At 36.7% G+C, this 24,303-nt stretch overlaps 3 protein-coding genes across 3 annotated transcripts in view; 2 read left to right on the plus strand and 1 right to left on the minus strand.

The window, feature by feature from the left end:
* Positions 1-24,303, plus strand: part of LOC141428282 (uncharacterized) — a 221,814-nt gene that overhangs the window by 110,326 nt on the left and 87,185 nt on the right. The window lies entirely within an intron of this gene.
* Positions 7,270-7,842, minus strand: LOC141427828 (dolichol-phosphate mannosyltransferase subunit 3-like). Its single transcript, XM_074087416.1, has 2 exons — positions 7,746-7,842; positions 7,270-7,635 (listed from the first exon to the last, which is right to left on the minus strand). The coding sequence occupies exon 2, from the start codon at positions 7,629-7,631 to the stop codon at positions 7,353-7,355; it is 279 nt and encodes a 92-aa protein (XP_073943517.1). The 5' UTR covers positions 7,632-7,635; positions 7,746-7,842; the 3' UTR covers positions 7,270-7,352.
* On the plus strand, positions 8,104-16,148 carry LOC141427830 (phosphatidylinositol 3-kinase catalytic subunit type 3-like; the record flags this gene model as incomplete). The annotated part of the gene is given in 8 exon segments (XM_074087417.1): positions 8,104-8,311; positions 8,384-8,572; positions 10,334-10,490; positions 12,061-12,198; positions 13,974-14,096; positions 15,011-15,106; positions 15,748-15,920; positions 16,081-16,148. Coding segments are annotated over 8 exon segments (1,015 nt in total), but the record flags the coding sequence as incomplete, so codon positions are not given.

Genomic DNA, 24,303 nt, shown 5'->3' on the forward strand with positions numbered 1-24,303 from the left:
GGTTTTTCTGTGCATCCATGTCTCAGTTTGTATTTTCGATATGGTTTCACGGGATACCCGTAAAAGTAACAAATTTGGAGTTGAAATAAAAAATACAAAAAGACTCCAAATAACCAATCATAGAAAACCATATCCTTATCAGTGTTCACGTAGTCACGAAGGTTATATAGGGTACCATGGTATATAATGCATTAGGTACACTAATTATTTAAGCTAACCATGTTTTCATCATTATTTCAAGAATTCCTTAACCTGTATTACAATTAGGTCAAAAAACGACATTTCAGTTATTTAGCTGGCAACACTATACCTAGATAGATTAAACTTTGAAAGTTTTTCGTTCGCCATATTTTATTAATGGAGGCCACTTTTGCAGTTAGTTAGTAGGTAAGGTAATTCATTTAAATGTGTAGGTAGGTAAAAAAGTCTTAAGTCCCAGTCCCAGAGTTATTTTACATGAACAAATTAAACAGCAGAGTGTTATTCTACTAATGCCATGAATAAAATATAAACGAAACATAATAAAAACAATTTTAGTTGTAACTTAATAATTCACACTTCTAATACTTCATTTTCGTAGTTAGAAACCTCAATTGTAGCTTTAAAATATTCATCATATCATAAAATGTGTATTCACAATCATAATATTAGAGCCTTTAAATTTTATTGTACGTAAAAAGAATACCTACCTTATTATTCCTATACATCTAGATAATACTTACAGATAATTTTGAAGATAAAAAACCAAGCTAGATAACTGGAATAATTCTGGGTAAATTATGTTTTTTCGTATCTACGATTAAACCCATTGATATCCGCATTTCAGCTTTTATAATAAAAACTTGACAATAATGAGCCATAAAGTCATCAACATATATGACTTTTTCAACACTTCTTAGCGTCTCATCGGAATTGAACACTTACGTTTTTCATATCATAGGTAGCCTAATCTAAAACCATTTTAGGTACATCCCAAACACATAGTAAAGCTAAGAACTCGATTTTGTTCCGTACTAGTTCACAATAATTGCTAACTCATTCATTGATTATAGTTCTTACGAATCATTCAGCCAAATGCAAGCGAAGTCATAGTCAAGCAGTAGGTACTTACTGTACAGTTAAAATTGTTTAAGCAACCTGTGCTGGTTCGTATATCTAGAATAGCATAGCCCTGTAGTAAGGAAACTGTAGCGTAACGTAAGTTAAGCCGAAAAGGGATCACCAATTGGAATAATTTGACTCGGACCAGAACAGTGTGATGTAGACGTGACAAAGCTAGAGATTGCGATCCTAAACGATGTTATTCTAATCAGTGTAGCTAATTATTTACTTAACAGAAAACGCGTTGAAGTTTTTGAAGAAAATCTGGTTTAAGTTGAAAGAAATAACTGTTTTTCTTCCCGCTTCTGCAACACACAGGGTTTGATTTCTTATTCGTTTTAACAACAGCTTCTAACGATCCATTTGAATGCGGACTCGCTGGCGTACGTGTTCACTAAGCTTCATAGTGATTTTGTCATTACGAAATTGATTGTGGAAAGGGTACCAAAGTTGGTTCAACTGTACATCCATTTATTTTAATTCTTTAGCGATCTATTCAACATTAGGCATGCAAATAAAAAAGAAAAAAAAATTAAATAACAATAAAATAATAATGTAATAATATGAATGAAATTATTTCTTTCTTTCTTAAAAAAAAAACTTTGTATGGACGCTTGTACAAATGCTATCCATGGATTCTACGTAGCTATAATACAATTCATCGTTTGGGATCACAATAAACTTTTACACTATAGTGATTCTAGATCTTTAGTAGGTATAGGTACACATACCTACTGTAGAACGCACTAATTTCCTTACTCAAGTCGTCACATAAGTATAAAATAGATAGGTCATAAAATAAACAATTACTTTCTTATATTCAACCATTCTTAAAATTTTGAAATTGATTGTAATATTTTTAAAGCAAGAATTGGCATGGGTATCCGCCTCTTCTTTAAAACTTCTTCTGAAATACTTCTTAAAAATGTTAATCTACATTGACTTTTATATTATTTTGAAACCCACGCAGGTATTGAGATCAGGTTGTATACGTACATTGTACTTGTAAAAGCCGTTACCTACCTACGTAAAATTTAAATTACAGCGAAAACAAAATGATTTTCGAAATAGTGTAAAAGAACTTTGAGCCAAGCCGAAACCATTGGAAGAGTTGGGTTTTAATAAAATTAAAGATAAGTTGAAAGTATTCAAAATACTCTATTCTACTCACCTGTTGCCTACGGCCGTTAGCTATTCAAAAATCGAATTATATTGCCCTAAGATGATACGGTATCCTTGAATCATGGAAACCCTGAAGTTCTTGTTGCAATTTTTTCATTGCCGGTACCGAACTGATACCGTACATCCTTGGCTCCTAAGTTGGAGACGCATGTGTTACCCAAACCTACTTACATCTTAAGAATAGCCGGATATTATGGAACTTTGTCTTAATAAACTATGTGTGTGACACTTTGTAATATTATGTACATCGGTAAAAGCGAACGTGCAATACAGTACAGTTACAGTATTAAATGATGTTGTACCGGATAACTCTCGTCTTCAATCGAGTTTAGCTCGACATGTTTCGGGCTAATTCGTAGCCCTTCTTCCTAGGTGCAACGCGACTCGGCGGCTGCCGCAACACGCGCACAATCGCAATTTTGTCATTACCTAGTGTGCGAAAGACTTACGACGTAAACTGTACTGTAGGTACGTACGTATACAAGTCGCACTCGAGAAATAGCAGAAAAATTGCAGGTAGTTTGTGCTTCCACTATGGGTTCAAACATCAAATTGGCCCCAAGATGGAAGCCAATTGGACGTGTGACTTTGTAAAATCATTTTGTTTGGGGACAGTGAACGTATGATTGGTTTTTTGGAGTCTTTTTTTGTATTTTTTATTTCAACTCCAAATTTGTTACTTTTACGGGTATCCCGTGAAACCATATAATAGCCATATATATATCATAATTTGATTGCTTAGTAGCGACATCTCTTGTCTGGGTGAGCGGTTGGTTCCGAAAGAGTGTGACGTCTCTTGATGAGAGCGGAACATAGATGTCGCTAGTGCTGCTGCATAAGTAGCGTAGTAGAAATAAGCAACCTGAGATACGTATGCATAGGAAAAATTCGTGTCTAGATTCCTGTCCAGCGGTGGTGTAGGGGTTATAGCACGCAGCACGGATTGCTGAGGACCTGGGTTCGATTCCCAGCGCTGGTCTCTTTTTCTAGTTTTTCTGTGCATCCATGTCTCAGTTTGTATTTTCGACAGTGAACTTGTTAAAGCTAAGGTGAAAGCAACACTCTCTGTAAGCGTTTTGCGGTAACACATGTGTCTCTTCTCTACTATAACTTAATGTTAATAGTTCTTCTCCTCCGCACTTCCAATAATAATACACAATAAGGTATGTGATATTTTGCCGGTTGTATAGTTTGCGTATTGTATCTATAAGAGGAACAGCTTTAAATTTTATTGTAAATAGTATTAAGGTGCAATTTTGTATTTAATTGTAAATTAAAGGTCCAAATTGTGGCAAACTAGCTCAATGGTGGATTTGGTGTCATTTGGAGTCCAAATTTTGGACTGTATTTGTAAACGCTTTTCATGTGATCCCTGTTTAAAAGTATGTTACGAGTGTAACTTGAAGAAAGTTCTTTATTATATGATAGGGGGCAAACGAGGCGGGTCGCCTGGTGGAAAGCAATCAGCGCCACCCATGGACACCCACAACATGAGTTACCGATGCGTTGTCGGCCCTTTAAGAGAGGAGTAGGCTCGTTTTCTTGACACACTATCAACTGTCAGTTCAAGATCATTAGTACCGGCGTTGTATAAGAAAGTTGAGATTGGCATCAGTATTTGCATATACATTTTTGAGGATCCGACACATCACTAGTTGACATCACATGACAGAACCAAAGTTAGTTTTCAATAAACATACTTTTAAACATGCGATAATTAATTTAATGTTTTCAAGCCAAATGGACCAATTTATGTACAGCGAGGAAAATTATTTGAAAACTGGTTTTTATCTTATTTGCTGAATATTATTCTATATGCCAGATCATGTTTATGTTATTAAAAGGCATGGATATGAATAATTATATTGAATGAAACATTGATTTATTACAATAATCCAAATGTAAATATTCTATGCAAATAAATTAACTTTTAATTAGCTTAAAATATAAATCTTAATAAAATTATCTTTTGTTTTATTGGTACTTTTACATCATGTCCATAAACTTAAGAAAAAAAGTACTTAGTATTTTTTTTTTAAAAACCTGTGCCATAAAAAATACTAAAAAGAAGAAAACAAGTCTAGTAATCTAAAACTCTGTTAAGTAGCTAACTTAAAAGTTCAAAAGTCTGGACCCATTAGGTAACTAAGATTTATTGAGCTGATCATGATTTTAAGGTCTCAATTCCCTAGTCTAACCATTTAGACTGCAGCTAGGACCAAACAAATGGACATACATACCCACATACAATACATACATATGCTCGACAAACATTAACCCTCCTTTGGGTAGTCGAGTAACAAATAGTTAGAATGCATTCATTCATAGAGAATGGCAATCATCTTAAGCATAATGGAGCAGTCTGATGTTTAAAAAACCGGCCAAGAGCGTGTCGGACACGCTCTAAATAGGGTTCCGTAGCCATTACGGAAAAATTATGTGATATTTTTCTAAGGATTTCGTATATTATACGGAATCTTCCAAGTTTAGGTACATTTTATACCTTGGGCTGCTATTTACTCTTAAACTACTAAAAATTATCAAGCAAACTTAGCCGTTATAGTTTTCCTTGAAAGTTTGATGTACTTACGTAAAAAAATCACTGAATCGAAAAATCGTCTTAGCAAACCCCTAATGGTTTTAAAATGGTTATAAATCTTTTGTTTGCTCGAAAGTTATATGCCATAATTTCATTATCCCGAACTTCACATGCCCGAAATTTCATTTTCCCGAATGTTTCGTTTACTAGAAAACTTATTTGATATATTCTTATTTTCCCGAAAATTTGATGCCATAATATTAGTTAATAGAATATTCAAACGCCATACTACATAGTGTTTATTTTGATTATGATTGATTAAAATTGCTTTTTTCTATTACTAATATATCTATTATCTTTATTATTCGGGCTACTATAAAAAAAACCTAACATCGAAGGCTAAGGCGCCTTAGCTTTCGGAACCTAACCTATCCGAGTCGCTTCTGCTCCGAACCGTCTTGCTCGCTCGCTTCGCTCGCTCGCATAAATCAAATGTCGCAAGTCTTACCAAACGTAATCTTTGTGATTAAAATTTACCTAATTCAAAGGCTTGTTTGACGTATGGGATTTATTAGTATATAGTGTCGATACTCACCATTTACATGGATGGCAAATGATATTATGGGATGTGATACTTATGGCTTACAATGATTATGAAAAATAAAATTATTGAAATTAATATTATGGGAAACAAAGATTCTGTCATTTGATTAATATGGTAAACAATGAGTAGTGAAAATGAATTTATAAGAAACAATATTATGACGGTTGAATATTATAGCACATGAAATTCGGGCAAGTAAAAGTATACCTTTTAAAATACCTATCCAACGATACCCCACACTATAGGGTTGGATGAAAAAAAAAAACACCCCCACTTTACGTCTATGGGAGGTACCCTAAAAAATTTTTTTACCATTTTTTATTGTACCATTTTGTCGGCATAGTTTACATATGTATCCGTGCAAAATTACAGCTTTCTAGCATTGATAGTCTCCGATTGATTTGGCTCCGGAACCCTAAAAAATGGCTAAGTGTGAGTTGGACTATATACGGCTAAGGGTATAGACTAATCTGTAAGTGTATATGAGTATAGCACAGCCCTCTTCCCAGCCAAATGTTGTAGTAGTGTGGGGTATTTTAACCTCCTGCGACCTCCTGCGACCCACCATACAACAAAAATTGACATCGAAATTTAAATCTTAATATCTCATAGATAAAGTTGAATTTATTATTTTGTTAATTTGAAAGACACAGAGAAAATGACACTATTCCTTTTTCAAAAGATACAAATTCTAAATATTGCTATCAATATGTACTATACTTGGTTTGGATAGGTATAACTAAAGGTAAACAAACCTCAGCTGTCAGATTTGGTACATCCAAGGATTTTAAACATTTTACGATTTTACTTATCTATCATTGTAATACAAACTATAGTCTATTCAGGATAACATTGGACTCTAGAAGGTCACAGAAGAAGGGGTTCTAAAGATTTTTTTGTGAATTCGTAATAATGATGATGATGATGAATAAAAGAAGTAATATGACGAGAGAGAGTTTCTGATTTTTATTATTGGTTGTGCTATAAGAAGGCTCTTATACCAAATTTTAAGTTCCTAGAACGGCTAGAAGTACCCTGTAGGTTTTTCAGTTATGGCAATTGGTATCAAAGGAAGGAAACAACTTTTTTAATGACTAAGGAATGTGATCAAAATAAGGACATCAGAAACAGGTATGTGGATGGTATGGGCTTGTTGAATGAAGGTGTAAATGTGATTCTGAGTCAACCACTTTCAGAAGAAGCAATGCTGATTTACAGGGTCATCAGATAGGCCTTTGCATCCAGAGACTAGGTTTCAGTACAAGGGAGAGTGTGACATGTATCTGAGGCTCCCCATGAGGCTGACAGTCACATTTGGTGTACTTAAAACTTAAAATATCAGAAAAAATGAGACTGTATCTTTTGACTGTTTTTATTTTTATTTTTTTTATTCGACTGGATGGCAAACAAGCAAGTGGGTTTCCTGATGGTAAGAGATCACCATCGCCCATAAACATCTGCAACACCAGGGGTATTGCAGATGCATTGCCAACCTAGAGGCCTAAGATGGGATACCTCAAGTGCCAGTAATTTCACCGGCTGTCTTACCCTCCATGCCGAAACACAACAGTGCAAGCATCTGCTGCTTCATGGCAGGATTAGCGAGCAAGATGGTGATAGCAATACGGGCGGACCTTGCACAAGGTCCTACCACCCGTTTCGACTTAGGAGTCTGGTTCTTTTACTTCAAGAGGTAGCAGACCTGAATATTTGGTATAAAATATGACAATAAAGGACTAAGATGAGTTTTTTTTAAGATAATCCTTTTCCAAAAAAACTGGAAAATTTTGATAAAGACAGATTGATTGCTGTAAAGAATCGTTAAATTGTTGAATAACAAAAATTTAAGTAGCATCATAATATATTATATATTATACAAATTTACAAATAAACCTTAATAACTATATACACAAACTGGTATGAACTTTACCAACTAAGCCCCTTGCTTGCCAAGTCCTTCTTGGCCTCCAATATCTCTGCCTGTAGTTCTTTAGCCGCATCTTCACAATTGTTAAACGAGAACACTCTGTATAGGATGACAGTGACAGCATACAATCCAAAAAGAATAACGAATATTATTGGAGATACTATTATAAGGTTCATGTTGTTTTCTATCGCTGGATGCTTCACGTAGCCACCAACAAGGGAGTACCAGACTGCTAACAAGGCAGACGCCACCGATATCCATTCTAGTAGCTTTGTCATTGTTCTGAAAAGAATTCCATTGTTAAAAATAAGGAAGCAAACTTTCTCTGCTGTGATTACCTACATATATGGAACAGAAATACTTGCGATTTATTAATATTCGCAAGGACATACCTGATTCAAGTTATTATCTCTGATTACTAGCAATAAAATTCAAAGGACAAAATCACAACAACATAACCTATTTTATCTTACGTCAAGTCAACTGTCAAACGTGAGTCAAACGTTCTGTCGCTTTCAAATGGATTGAGACTCTGTTAAAATTCATTCGAAATAACATTTACTAACGCTAAGCAACGATTTTTAATGTAACTCAAACAGTTAAAACAGGCCAAACTATTTAAGATACTAAAATAAACACATATCTGGTGCCCCAGTTTTAAAATTTTGAGCGGTTTTTATATTGCAATAAATAGCATAGGTGTCATTGTTTGACGTGTATGTATACTTTAGGATGATCAGATCATTATGTCAAAATTAAAACTGTTACTGTCAGTTTAATGTCAAGTAAGAGCAAAGCAAACGATTTATCCAAAATAAATACCAGCTGCGTTGCAATTCAATCTACCTCATACTGTTGCGTCTTAATAAAAAATTGACTAATTCACCATGAACGAAATAGACGATAAGTTTTACTACGTGTACAGTTCATCGCTAGACCACAAATTAGAAATAAAAATGTGAGTACCTATCTGATGTTACAATGAAAAAATTAACACGCCTTTGTTCCTAAACAATTTTTATCATTTCAGAGGTACATTGGAAGGTAAACGTACAAAGCCAGAGTACGACAAGTTGCTCTCAGATCCTATGCTGAAGTTCTCTGGCTTGTATCAAGAAGGTTGCTCCGATTTATATGTTACTTGCCAAGTGCTTAGTGATGGCGCGCCCTTAGCGCTCCCAGTCACCACTTCATATAAGGCATTTACTAATCGCTGGAAGTAAGTATACTTTTTTCTTCTTTCCCGGTACCCCATTAAGTGTAGTGAATAAAAGGGTCGGTCCAGAAAGAAAACAATGGAGATCAACGAAAAATACTGACCCAAGCACCCCACAAAGCCTAACGTGAGAATACGTACGGCTCTCCTGGCTTTCCAACAAATGGCTGAAGCAAGACTATGGCTAGATAAGAAACCCATCCAACCCTTTCCTCCCCATAATAAGCTCAAGGGAATGGGGATATGCACTCAGATTTTTTAGCAGCTGAGAGTCCCGCAATGTCTGAGCCCTCCATTGCCAGTCGTTCATTATGGATTTTTCTCAATTTCATGCCCCATCTCCTATAAAACACCTTGTATAAAATTTAAATTACTAAAAACAAGTAAACTAAAGCAAAGACTTATAAGACGATAAGGCCGCCTATTGCTCACCTTGTAATTATTTCTCTGTGTGTCTGTTTTCTGTATTGCTTACTATGTCTGGTGTACAATAAAGAGTCTTTGTATTGTATTGTATAATGTCTCTGGCCCTTAGGAGGCACATCCCCCAAAAAAAAGATGTAATGGAGGCAGTGGCGTAGCTACCGGAGGGCTCTAGACGGGGCAGTGCCCCGGGCCCCAAGCTCAGGGGGCCCCTCGGACTCTGACTTACAAACTATAAATTGAACTAGTGAAAAATTCTTGCACATTCGGAATACGGAACAAACAATTTCAAATAGCTTATTTGGCGCCCTAGTTTATTTTTTGCCTTTGGTAAATTAGCTACGCCACTGAATGGAGGATTTGAATATAATTCTTCAACTGACTATGGTCTTGGGTAGTCTGTCTCAATCTCTAACACGAGCTCTCATGCTCTATGGAATGATGCCACGCTAGTTTAGGACACCCTTGTTTCCTTAAACCGGTACTTTTCAAAATAATTGTGTTGTTGAAGATACTAATTTTGCTAGAAGGAACAACATAAATTATCACAACTATGTGTTGATTTTTCTAGCTTTAGATTATTGCCATGTGTTAATTTATATGGCTGTATGGATCATAAATATTGACCTTAGCAAGATTAAAAAAAAATAAAGAATCATATCTTAATTTTAATGTGCTGAATTAATGAAGAAGAATAAACATAAAGATATGCATTAAAAAATACTACCTGTTTAAAAAATAAAATATAAAAATTATGTAGTTTTTTGATATACCACAGGGAGTTCAATTTTTCGAGCTAAAATCTATCCCATGTCCTTCCCAAGAATTCATTTAAATCGGTTTAGCCCTTTAGGATAGACAGACAGACTTTTGCATTTATAATATTAGTGGAAACTATGGCCCAAGCCCTCTTGTTCTGAGAGGAGGCCTGTGCCCAGCAGTGGGATGTATATAGGCTGGGATGGTGTGATAATATTAGTGGAAACTTGAAATTTGGTATAAAGGTTTATGGCATAACCCTAAAGAAATGTGAAAATTTAATTTTATTACTTTTTTCTATGTGTATCAGTGGCGATGCGTCTATAGAACCCAAATATTTACAAAATAGGACAACAGGATGTTCAGGATTTGTAAAAGATGTAAGCGATTTTGTTTCGGCTTTACCATAGAAATATATGATGCTTCGCCAGTGATGTGTATGAACCATTTTAAATGACGCCAAACTAAAGAGGGTCTCTGCTTGACACTAGGAACTCATCCTACAGATTTGTACAAAACCCTCAGTGCGCGAGTCCGACACGCACTTGACCAGTTATTAAACAAGTTATCCTTTGATCACAGCTGGAACGAATGGGTGACCCTCCCAGTCTACTACAGTGATCTGCCACGGAATGCCATCCTTGCGATGACAATTTATGACTGCGCTGGCCCAGGGAAAGTCATGGTGGTCGGTGGGACCACCATATCATTCTTCGGGAAACATGGCATGCTGAGACAGGTATGTTTAATGTATAGTGATTGTTATCAACATGCACTTTTTGTGGAAAAGTATGGTTGACAAAAATAATAAATACACAAGTATATGTAAGCGCCAAAGTATTTCTTGGAAAGTTTTTGTTCTTATGAATACCATATAAATTAAGTAAGTGACTGCACCTTAGCCTCTCCATCATCATCATCTTCACCACAACCTACCTATGTACGTCCCACTGCTGAGCACTTGCCGGCTCTCAGAATGAAAGGGCTTGGGCAGTAGTTTCCACGCGGGCCCAGTGTGGATTGGGAACTTAATAATTAATAAAAATAAAATAATTTATTGCCACTGAAAATAAGACAGGTTACAAAATAATTAAAAAAAAACACATAAGCAGGTGGCAATGGTGCTTCGACACACAACACTAACAACGTCCGATTGTCCCTCCGAACATTCATCCCGACGCCGACACTTATTAAGTGCGGGTAGTTCGTGATACGAGTGCCGGTACTATTAGGGATCAAGTGCGGGTAGTTCGAAGAACTCGCGCTGCTAGGCAGACTTGACACCCCACACTTCAGTCTACTCGTGACCACGGCAACTGTAACGTTATATGGTATTTTGACTATGAGTGAGAATCACGAAAGTTTAAAACGTTATGATATACATTTTATTTAGAGAAGAATTATTTTCGTTTACTAAACATTTATTATGCCAATGTTTGATTTTAAAAAGAAAAACTGCAGATTGAAACACTAATATGTACCTAGGTAATTAATTAGAGTAGCTTAATTACTTTATTCTTATTCTATAGTTAAGTTCTGCTCTGGACTTTATTCCATCGGTGAATTTCCGTATTCCGGATTCTATCGCGCAAAGAAACGTTTATTATAAAGTAGTATAGGTACAGGCATTTTTATATAAGTACATAGTAATTTAACATAAACAGTGTTTTTTTTTTATAAATATCGAGCTTACTATTTGCGCGATTTCTAGATGCAATCAATTATTTTTTTATGACGTGTCAAGCGATAACGAAGTGCATGACCGGGCTCTACACTCATAATCGGTTGCAATTAACTATCATACGTCAACACTGGAATATGCCACTCCCCTCATTTGAACCCGCATCTCACTAGACCAAACACTTCCAGCAAACAATTTTTAAAACATTTAAAACCTAATTTGTAAAGACATCAGACGTGCTTAAAGTTTCTAGGACCAAGTTAAAAGTAAATTATAAAACAAGAGTGGACTCGTGATATTTGAGATTGCATATATGTGTTGCATCGGAATTGAAACAGCGCCCTCTATGAGGACAAGTGCGTCAACTAATGCTGTGCCCTGGCGTAGAACTTTATAACATGCACAAGATTAACTTTTCATGTGTCAATTTTTTTTCTTACACTTAGACGAATGCAAAAGTGTTGTGTAGTTCAAGCAATATCTAATCAATAAATTTTAAAGCAATTTTATTGAATAATTGTCGTCCCAAACAAACTTAAACATGGGACATCCCATAAGCAAACTCAGCAAAAAATACTTCTTGTCACTGAAAGTTAGGTTGAAAAGGTTCCATTTGTTGTTGAAAAAGGGCATGTTTGACCTGCGCGTGTGGCCTGGAGTGGAGGGCAGCGAGAATACTCCCGGGAAGGCGCCCGACCGCGGAAAGGAGCAGATGCAGAGACTGGCCAAGTTGGCCAAGAAACATAGGAATGGACACATGCCCAAGGTAAACTAAAGTTACAAACATTAAACTACATTTAATAATCATCCCAGCCTATATACGTCCCACTGCTGGGCTTGCAATTTGTTGAATCAGGCGTTACTTTGCGGAGGTCCATATCAATGAACTAAAAGAATTTCTTTGCTCACCCTCACCCGCGACCTTTATGATAGTTCAAGTTTATGCGAAATATGCGTGTTCATGAAGTTCGTCCACCTCCACACTGTATGAACACACACACAAATCACACAAACCCACCTATCACCACCACCGCACTACTAACGCGTTTCGAACTCAACCAGAGCTCATCGTCAGAGCAACACAACCGCGCACCATGCTACCAGATGTTAGACTAACAAACCACAACAACCGTTTTAATTTGTCACTGTAACTCCCCAAGTACCCACCTATATTTTTTTTCAAACAAAACAAAACTACCCACAAAATAATAAATTTTAACCGTCCTAAAAAAATACTTTGTTATTTATTTACAGTTTTATTAACTGCCATTGTTGAAATTAGACCCAAGCCGTACCAAGGGAGATGATACTAAATTTACGTGCTCATTAATAATAGACCCCATACTATTGTACATAATTATCTCCATGCATTCTAGAACATCGAGACGAAACCCCTTGCCGCAATAATGTAACACTTCATACGAATCTGAGTCTAATAAAGAACACGCATATTTTACATATACTTAACTATCATAAGGTCCTAGTACCCACGCCACACCATTGCATTGCTTTGTCCAGGTTTTTTTGATGTTTTCCTTCACCGTAAAGCTCGTGGTAATTTTCAAATGTAATTTTGCACATTCATTTCGAAAAAGTCAGTGGTGCGACCCGGGGTTCGAACCCACGATCCTCTGCTTGAGAGGCTATAAGTCAAACCATTACGCCTCATTTAGATACTAGCTTTTGCCCGCGGCTTCGCTCGCGTTAAATTCGGTGTAACATAGATTTATTTCCTGAGATCCCTTTTTTGATTGTTTTTTCGGAGGATTACGAGTATATTATGTGAATACAGATAGGTACAGACAGACATTGTTTAAAGACAGACGGTGGACATTTTCGAATTCAAAAAACTTTAGTTCATTCAAAGTTTTGGGTGAACCCTGGTTTCACCCCTTCAGAGGTGGGATTTCAGAAATCGTTAATATACTAATTGTTAGCTTACATATGGCTGGGATGATGAAACTAATAAAAACTAAAAGGAAGAAAACAAGTCCAGTGGTCTAGAACTCTGTCAAGAAGCTCATTTAAGGTTCAACAGTCGGGACCCATTAAGATGATTTTATGAGCTGGTTACGATTTGAATGGGTCCCGACTGTTGAACTTTAAATGAGCTGCTTGACAGAGTTCTAGACCACTAGAATTATTTTCTTCCTTTTAGTTTTTAAGGCAGTCGGGTTTTGTTGATTTTTTAAATTTAATATTTTTTATTTTATACTTTTTTGATATTTATGTGAAAATGATAGATTAAAAAGTATTATAACCCATATATATTTAGAATGGGCTAATTATTAGCTTTCATTCCTCCGCCATATTTTTTTTGCAGACGCCATATTGAAATATTATGTAGCCTATGTCACTCCGCCAGTTATGACGAATCCAATGATACCTCATATGTCGAAATCCGTCTAGCCGTTTAGGCTGCAGCGAGGACCAAAGAAATGGACATACATACCCACATACATACATACGCTCGAAAAACATAACCCTCCTTCGGGCAGTCGGGTAAAAACTGTGTCATTAATGTTCATACGATGTTCCCAGGTGGATTGGCTGGACCGGCTCACGTTCCGCGAGATCGAAATGATCAACGAAAAGGAGAAACGGGGCTCCGACTACATGTATCTGATGATAGAGTTCCCTTCTGTCACGATTGATGGGATTAACGTGAGTTATCTTTAAGTATACAGGTCTCTGACCCCATGGGGCTTTGATTTCAAGGTTCGATTCTACTCGTACAACTGAACTACTTTTGTTTTGTAACACACACAAACATCACGCCTGCATTGCCTGCTTGTTCTCTAACGTTTTCAAATAATTTGTAGGAAAATTGATTGCTGGGATGTAACTAATTATTATTTTGTTCTGAGAGGAGGCCTGTGCCCAGCAGTGGGACGTATATAGGCTGGGATGATGATGATGATGAACTAATTATTTCCGCAATTTTCCTCGCAGATAACTGTTAAAAAAACAATTATCTGAAAGGAAAATAAAATTCTTAGAGATCACTAGTTATCCGACTATATCAAAGATTCAAATAATTTATTTGCTAAGAATACAGTTGTGCAGATGTTAAATATTATCTCAGAAAGTTGTCCATTTTCAGTGGTCCTCTTATAAAAAAAAAATCCTGACGCTATTTCAACACGAAAAATAAGTAATCTTGTGTATAAATATACATATACAAAACCTTAATTGTGGTAAAAGTGATAAAAAGTCAGATAATCTTTGTTGTTGGATCCAATAGAAAGTTTTAATGTAGTTACAAAATTAAAATTTTTTTCCTCACAAGATTTCGTGACGTTTTCCTGACGCCAAGAAATTTTGGATGTTTTGTGCAGTTTATGTTTCATGATCTCGTCCTTAGTGTTGATAATTTCTCGGCAAACTGATTTCTTGTCAGTTTCGTGACGGGACATCTTTTTGAGAAATACTCGTCTCCGAGGAAAAAAAAAATCTTCACAGGTAACCAGTTATCTGGCCATTGTTATCTCCAAGTAACAAGGGCAACATAGTAGTCTAAACCAACTGATTCCGTTAGGATTAGTCTCACCCTGTAGATTTAAAGTTTGTTTGCACAGCACGCGGTGGTGTACTACGAACAAGACGGCGATGAGATGTACCAGTTCCGGGCCCAGGCTGAGGTTGTCACGGTGCCTGACTACGAAATACTGCAGGTGAGGCACTTTGGTTAGGACTACTTTCAGTATTTCGACCGCTTACGTCCTAACCTCAAGTCTGGCCACATTAAATTGCTTTAGAATCATCTTTATATTAAGTACGATAGTGTTGATTTGTTGTATACAATGCGGGTAGACACGAGGTTGAAAAAGTACATGGACGATTTGTTCAAACTGATGTGTCATAGATGTAGTGAATACTTGACATCCGTTCCCATCGTGAAAATTCGGAACACACGACTACTTCCGAAATCTTCAGAATAGTAAATTTTAGACAACAAAGGTGCTATCCCGGACCCACGATCCTCTGCTTGAGAGGCCATCTTTCAAACCACTAGGCCACTACGGCTTTTTACCCTTTCGACAAAGGGTTAGTATCACTTCGTCTAAAAAGCAGCTGGTCTAAGAAGTAACCTACTTAAGGTTACAGTAAGTCAAGGCGCAAAGCGTTTCTGCCACGCGGAATAGAAGCTCCGCTCCGCCGACTTTGGGTCATGGAATTAAGATTGTCGATGCAGGAAATAGATGCATCGAAATGGAAACCGACTAGACATTCGGGTGACTCTTTAGACCACTTGCTACTTAGGCGAGCTAGTTTTAGACGAAGCGATACTAACCTAGCAAAATGCTTCCCCCAGGAGAACCTAGTAGAGAACAAGCACCATCGTTTGGCGCGGTCGCTGCGTGCCGGCGCACACGGGCGGGACGCCAAGCCCACCGCCGCCGAGCGCGACCAGCTCGCCGCGCTCGTCGCCGCGCCGCCCGCCAGCCCCCTGCCCGCCAGCAGCCAGGACCTGGTCTGGAAGTACAGGTAAAAGACACCACAATAGCACAACTTGTCACTTGTATTCACCAGTCCAAATACCAAGACCTGCTGTGGAGAGATTTCTCCGTCATTCATTGTTTGTCATGCTGTCATAAACCAATCCACAAACAATAACAAAAGATATTTATTTATTTAATTGTTCCAGATTCTACCTGTCCTCGCATCGCCGCGCTCTCACCAAGTTCCTCGAATGTGTCAACTGGAACAGAGCAGGTATTATAACATTTGTAACTTAGTTAACTTCGTTTAAAACCAGCTGGTCTAATATCAAATGGTCTAAAAAGCAAGCGGTTTGAAAGGTTCACCGAAAGTCTAGCCGGTCCCCGTTCTCCATTTCCTAATTTTAATTCTATGACCCAAAGTCGACTTTGCTCCGCTTCGCGCAACTCCTATTCCACGTAGCTGAGATGCTTCGTGCCTTGACGCAACTCTAACCTATATTTTTTCAAGTATCCGATGTAAATAAGGTAGGTCCACGGAAAGAACGTGTCTAGTCTAATCACATAGGTAAGCAACTCTTTCGAGTTATAGCGGTTTGAAAATTAGTCATCACGAACAATTACTATGGTTATCATTTATTTAAAAGTTAAAATATTTTTATCTTTTATCTTTATCTTTTTATCTTGAAAAAAATATATTTTATATTGTTTTCAGATTATTTAATTCAATGGTAACTCACTATGACTTTGCGAGCTCTACATTTTGAGATTAAAATGTCAATTTTAAAAAAAGGTGACTATATGTTCTTTCCCTGGACCCTTCAGTTGCTTTTTAGATCATTTACTACTTAAATTAGGTCAAAGTGATCCTTACCGATTCATATGGTCGCAACCATACATGCAAGCCAGGCAAAACGCTCTAGCGACTTGATTCCCGCTGGGTTTGCCTAATTTTTTTAATTTACGCTAGTGATGTTGAGAAGTGCACTTTTTAGATAGTGCACCTTCCGGGTAACTAGGATTACTTAAAGAAGAAGTGGAACACTTTTTACAAATGGAACACTTTGGGGAACCTAAGCTAATAGAGAATATGCGAGCATTTTTTTGTTTATTCAAATATATATTTGTTTGACATGACGTTTTATTACTCTACTAAAAAATTTAGTAAGGACTAGCTATCCTAACCTAACCTAACCAACAAAAAGTTGGATAACCCCCGATTTTGCCACATCGAAAAATCTAACACCGATATCTCATCAAAAGCAGTAAAAACCAGTCGACGAGTCAACGCTCTCGAATCTACTGGGCATTTTTTTCCCCGTTGGTGGTATTTTGACTATGAGTGAAAATCACGAAAGTTTAAAACGTTATATTTTTATAAGCCATAATAATTACGTAATCGTATAAAATTTAAATTATGCAAATGCAGAATAAATCCATAATAATAGTAACTTGAAAATATTAATATGCTTAAGTTTTTTTAGTATCCTAGCTTCCTTACTAATATTATAAATCGCTGCTTAAACACAAAGAGACACAATTTTTTGTATTGCAATAATCACATTTTAAAAGCGTTTTTTTTTCGCAAAAATTTTTTATCTTAGCAACGTAATTTGAAAGTGACTTTTATAACAATTCTGAAAAATAAATTAGTTCAGACAAAAAGAGAGTTATGAAAACAATACATTATGACATTCAGCAATTATGCGAGCCGATATGGGCCACATTTTTGTATAGCGTTACGTGCTATAATGATTTATTGCAACGCATTGCACCGTTGCCGCTTGTACGTGACAAAATAAAAAAACACCGGTTAGGTAACTGACTCTTTCACAGCTTGGCTTGTGCTATTGCATTCACCCGATTTTTTTTTGTGCATAACAATCATGCCTGGCGGGAAATGAAACGTGGAATATAGAAATACATTTTTACATGCGGCTTCGCACGCGTAAATCATTGGATACAGCATTTGAATTTGAAATTCCGGGATTTTACGAAATTCCCGTGGGAATCATCAGTCTTTATTGGCATTGCATTACAGTGCCAAATGTCATGACTGTAAGCCCAGCGGTTATTACCAGATTTTATCCCCATCCCGTGGGAAAATCAGGATAAAAAGTAGCCCATGTGTTATTCTAAATGTCCAGCTATTTACATCCAATCCGTCAATCTGTTTTAGAGTAAGGAGTAACACACGCGCGCGCACACACACACACGCACACACACACACACGCACGCACACACACACAAATTTAATAGGATAAGTATTTGTTATTTCATCAGTCTAAAATAATTTCATATCCTAAAACGTAACTGAAACCGATATAATATGCTTATAATAAGTATTTATAAGTGCGAAAGTTTATGACTATGTGTGGGCATGCATGCGTGAACGTGTGTACAGTCACCAGCATTAATATCTGCCACAGCGGAGCGTGCAAAAATATCTGACACGTCCTTCCGGCCCTAGAAATAGAGTCGTATCAGATATTTATGCACGCTTGTTGTGTCAGACATTAGTGCTGGTGACTGTACGAGTGCGTGTGTGTTAAAACAGCTACTACAACTATTTCACGTTAAATATCTGGTTGGATTTGGATGAATTCAACATGTAGCTAGCTGCAGGGCTACTACGAAACTCGAAGTTCGTGTCGTGCGGTCCCTCTGACACTTATACTATTTAATACGAGAGCGAGAAGGACGGTATGATACGAAATTCGAGTTTCGTAGTAGCCCTGCTGGGCGTCTGGAATAACACATGGCTACTTTTCATCCCCCGCGATAGAAAAAAATCTCGAAATCTCAATTGGGTTTCGAGTCGTGAAATTTGGAACTAGGTACTTGTATTGTTTTTAACACAACGTCAAGGTGTATTAAAAAAAATAAGCTCTCACAATATTAACTTTTTGGCTTTTAAGGTGACTCAACACCAAAAAAAAGTCAATGTCATGATGTAATTTTTGGCTATTCCCGCGGGAATTTATTAAAATCCCGAAATTTCAATTTAACAACTGAATCTAAAGTGAACGCGTACAAAGTCACGGGTATACCCTATCTATAGTATCCATAATAAACCATTAAGATAAAGATATACCTGTATCCAACCGATATATCAAAAACCGGTCAGCTGCATTGACCCAATGCTCGAAGGTCATTGACATTCGTTGTCCAAAAATATTTGAAAGCAGAACATGAAATGTTCCATTAGTTGATACTGTCAAGGATATAACCAAAAGCACTTACTCGCTGGATAATACTACTACTAAGAGTGCGTTTCCACCAGAGATGTGCGAGGAATTTGTTTATCATGAACCAATAGAAACTCTTTGTTTTACTATCCTCCCTCCACCGAGGTTCAACTAGAGCTGAGTTGAGCGAGGATAGGTAAATGAAGCGTTTCTATTGGTTCATTCATGACACACATTCCTCGCAACGCATCCTCGCACATTTCTATTGTTAAACATTGAGAAATCAAACTTGTAGTATTTATAATTACGATATTGGTCTCGCCATAACTGTTTTTTTACCTTATATGAAATCGTAACCGGCTCAATAATTCCTAGTAATGAGTCCCGTCTTGTTTTGAGGGTTCCGTAATTTTCGTATTCTTTTTTTAGTTTTTATTTTTTTATATACCTAAAGATTTTTTGGGAATTTTGCTCCCAGAAGAAGGGCTACAGATTAGCCCGAAACATGTCGAGCTAAACTCGATTTCAGACGTGAGTTATCCGTTATGTTATCATTTAATTTTTATTGGCCAGTCGGTCTTTTTGACATTATTCAACTTTTTTTATGTTCCTGTGAAAACGGTAGCTTAACGTCGTTAATATATTATATAGGTATACTGTTGGAATCGACTAATTATTAGCTGTCATTTAACACCCATAATATTGGTGCTATTTTAAAAAAAAACCCTCTTCGTATTCTTTTTTCGCAGACGCCATTTTGAAATACCCTTTGTCACTCCGACTGTTTTGACAAATCCAATAATACCTCATACGTTGAAAACCGTCCAGCCGTTTAGGCTGCAGCGAGGACCAAAGAAATGGACATACAAACATACATACGCTCCAAAAACATTACCCAAGGAGGGCAGTCAATTAACAAACAAATAAATCAATCAAATACTTTATTTTACATAAAAACATGGTGTACAAAATAGGTCTTACTTAAATATTATCAGGTTTCACATCCATGGTCTGTTGCTAAGACAACACATAAAAGAATTTTTTTAACAAAAAAGTAAAACTGACTCCAAAAAAATAACAAAAAATGGAACCGACTACAAAACCCTTGAAAATATTTTGTAGCCAAAGTACATCTCACAACGATTCCATTAAGTCCAAACACGGCTTAGTTACGTTGTTTAATAACAGAGTTCCGTTGCCTACCTTCCGGCTTCAGCATCAGATCAGTTCGAAAGAATCATCAACTTAAAGCTTCTTCTTAGTCGTTTATCTAGGTTTATTAATCACGATCGTTTATAGGCGCGCGAGCAGTAGGTACTTAGCTTTGACGAGTTCCATTGGCCATCTACAATCTTCTTCATCAGGTCCAGTTTACAAATGATACTTACTGAATGTAAATGCTTATCTTAATGCTATAAACGCCAAAATCGCCATAGGTGTGCCTATAAAGTTTGAGGTTTGCCCTCGATTTCCCTAGGATCCCATCATCAGATCTTGACTTAGTGACAATGGGACCACCTCAGAAGAATACTCTTTCGAATAAAAAAAAAGAATTTTGAAAATCGGTCCACAATTGAGTAATCGGTGAACACAATTTAATGAAATAAACAAAATAAGAAATGAATGTAAAATTTAAAGGTCAAGGTACAAATAATAAGGTAAAAAGTTATTACCATTTCCAGCAAAACCTACAACTAGTCCATCAAACGCTTTATCGCGTATTAATTAACTTGCATTAACATACCGATTTCAAATATTACATTATACAACAAGATTTCGACAACCGGTCCTCAACTATGCCAGTGCTGCGCGCGCATTCCGACCGGTCGAATGCTGCGTTAAAAAACCCGGAAATAAATATGTTTTAAAGTCGCTTAAAAACCTTACCATGATAGTTAAAAATAATTATGTTTAATTATCAGTTTGATTATTACCTAAAGCTATTTAACCAAAAGAAATGACGTAGGTTTATGAGTGTGTTTTGTGATTGAATGATGTTTGGTTTGGTGGTATAGGTTTGTCATTGTTTTTGGTAGCATCGAGTTCGATTCCAGGTCCCTTCCATTTAGTCATGTGTCGTATTATAATTAGGCAGTGAATGGGCCAGTTTTATGTAGAGAATCTATTACATATTCATAAAACACGTTTTCTAGTTTTTTTTGTTTGAAATGCTAATAAATTTTTTGTTACTTATGACTTATGATCCACTGAATCAATCGAATTTCTCAAGTTGATTCTACATCCTTATCGTACTAATATAATACGTAATTGCGAAAATTTGTGAGTGTGTTTAAACGTGTGTTTTTTACATTTCAAACAGTAACACGGCTGGACAGATTTGGGTGAAATTTGGTACCCAGTGCTAAAATGTCATGGTTCCCGCGGGAGAACGAATTTTACGCAAAAAAGCGAGCAATAACTAGTAAAATATAAATTAAAAGTAGACATAACTTAAGTACCATAATACAAGTGCAACATGAAAATATTCTTCGAAATTACCATAGAATAGGTAACTATAAGTAACCTTTTTCAGCCATTCATGGTATGGGGTTTAAAACTAGCACTAACTAAGTACGACGACGTAATTTAATAGTTTTAGGGCTGTTTCACACATCCATTGATTAGTGTTAACTGACGGTTAAATGTGATTCCGTCTCCGTCTATTCGAACAAAAGAAATAGAGATGGCATCACACTTAACCGTCGGTTAGCACTAATCAATGGATGGTGAAACAGCCCCTTAGTTAGACAAAACGAAACCAATTTTTCGCTTAAAGTGCAGTTCAAGGACTGTTTGTCTTTATAGGTACTATAGTTGCACTAACGTTTTAGTTAACTGTTAGTTAAATATGGCTACTGAGCGTGCGAAGCTTGAGATCATGTTCGTTATCTAATCTTAATATCTTAAGGAAGTTTACTTTAGTGAGATCTGGGGCATTCCTAGTTTGTACCAAGGTTTTTCACCACTATTGTTTTGATTTAGCTAATGAACTAAAACAATATAAATAATTTTGAACATGAAACTACCGTGAGACTCACTCATATTAAATATATTGACCCGGATAACTCACGTCTTAAATCAAGTTTAGCTCGACATGTTTGGGCTAATCCGAAAACATTAAACGTGTCAAGCTAAACTCGATTTAAGACGTGAGTTATCCGGGTCAATATATTAATATCAATATAAATAATATGTATTTAGTATGTACAGTCAGCGTCATATAGTACGTAGCAGTCACGATCACCAATACTTGGAAACATACAAATGCTCATTACCAGTGAATCAGTCAAAGCGGTCAAATTGTTCGAGAAATCCATCGTGTACAAATATAGTGAGGCACGCACGTCGCAAATACTTATAAATTCAAGCCGACATTATAACGTAGCACAAAGTATCCAAAAGTATGGACACGCAGGAAAAATTGACTTTATTACATACCGTATAGGTCAATGATCCAGTTAGCTAGTCCTCTTAATTAAATGTGAATGGTGTTCCATTTTCAGTCTCTTGGTGCAAAATGCACATGTCATTACCTTTTCATTGTCAAACTCTTTATAATGTAATTATACTGGCCATTCAAGCCATATTAAAAGAAATCCGTTAATCGGATTCTGACAATGTAATAAAAATGTGAAAAAAGCCGTCAGGCTCCAAATGAAAGAGACGGAACGATCACTGCAAGTTAGTACTCCTTTTCGGTGATTGTCAAAAACAAAAGTAGAATCTGACGTGTTTATTCGCACTCACGAGATTAACCTTAAAACTTTTATATAAAGCTCAGTTTTCTAGTGTGTCCATACTTTTGGATATTATGGCTGCTACGCTACCAGTGGTGATGTGCGTGCCTCATTATTTGTACGCGATGGATGTCTGAGCAATTTGATCGCCTGATTGGGTCAATGTTAACGACTATTTGGATGTTTCCAAGTTTGGTGATCTTGACTGCTACGTACTATATGACGCTGACTGTACTCTCGTATCTATCTATATATATATATTTTTATCCGTTGCTTAGTACCATCAACACAAGCTTTGCTAAGCTTACTTTGGGACTTGGTCAATTAGTGTGAATTGTCCCGTGATATTTATTTATTTATTTTTATTTTATTACTTTGCTCACCCGCGACCTTCCATCATTAATATGACCTCCGCAAAGTAACGCCGATTCACAAAATTATTTAAATAATAATAAATACATAAATATCATGTGACACTTCAACCAATTGACCTAGTCCAAACTAAGCAAGCTTGTTTAAGTAATGGATACTAGGCAACGGATAAACATACTTCTATAGATAAATACATACTTAAATAGATATTGAACATCCAAGACCCGAGAAAAACATTCGTATTATTCATAAAATATCTGCCCCAGCGGGAATCGAACCCGGAACAACAAGCTTCGTAGTCAGGTTCTCTAACCACTTGGCCATCGGGTCGTGCAAATGAATGAGAGGTTTGGGCCGAAATTCCCAAGCGGCCCCAGTGCGCTTTAAGAACTTCACACCACTCTCCATTGAATTGCTCGCAGTTTTGTGCAGATTTCCTCCCGATGTTTTCTCACCATAAATCGTGGTAAATTTCGAAAAGCTCACAAATGCGGGCATGGGATTGAACCACGATCCTCCTCCTGGGAGGCCACAGGTCAAACCACTGCCTAGTTTCAGATATCCAGCCAACCCAAACATACCAAATTACAACGGCACAACCAAATCTGTCTAGCTTTTTAGTGTGAAGAATAAAAACACACACACACACACACAAACTTTCGCATTTTTATAATATTCGTGGGGATAAACAGGTACACGAAGCCAGCCAACCTTCACATTGCATTCAATTTGACAAAATATTCTTACAGCCATTGTGGTCCGAAATGTGGGTCAGCAAACACGTTTCAAGCGTCAATTCGGACCTTTATTTTCAAAACGCAGCCGCTCCACCGTGAGTGATGAAAAGGCGTTTTATTGCTTAAGTGAATAAAGAATATTATAATGGATTCGCTATAGTTGATTGCGCTGTTCTAGTTCTTTAAGAAAAACATTGTTGATAAGATTGCGTGTTGTTTATGCGTGTGCTGTACTTAGTATGCCTTTTAAGGAAATTAGTCAAGGTAAGTATGTCACCCTTTAAGTATTTTTTTCTGGTGTGCCAGCCGGGACTTGATCAGAGTCTCTTGCTTACCGACTGTGCTAAATACAACGAGGGTATCGTGTATGAATTCGCCCGCTAGAGGCGCTAGTG

This window comes from Choristoneura fumiferana, chromosome 5, assembly GCF_025370935.1.
Source record: "Choristoneura fumiferana chromosome 5, NRCan_CFum_1, whole genome shotgun sequence".
NCBI classification, from domain to species: Eukaryota; Metazoa; Arthropoda; class Insecta; order Lepidoptera; family Tortricidae; genus Choristoneura; species Choristoneura fumiferana.

Excerpts from the sequence above, each read along its gene's own strand:
- LOC141427828 (XM_074087416.1), bottom strand. The coding sequence starts at position 7,631 with ATGACAAAGCTACTAGAATGGATATCGGTGGCGTCTGCCTTGTTAGCA.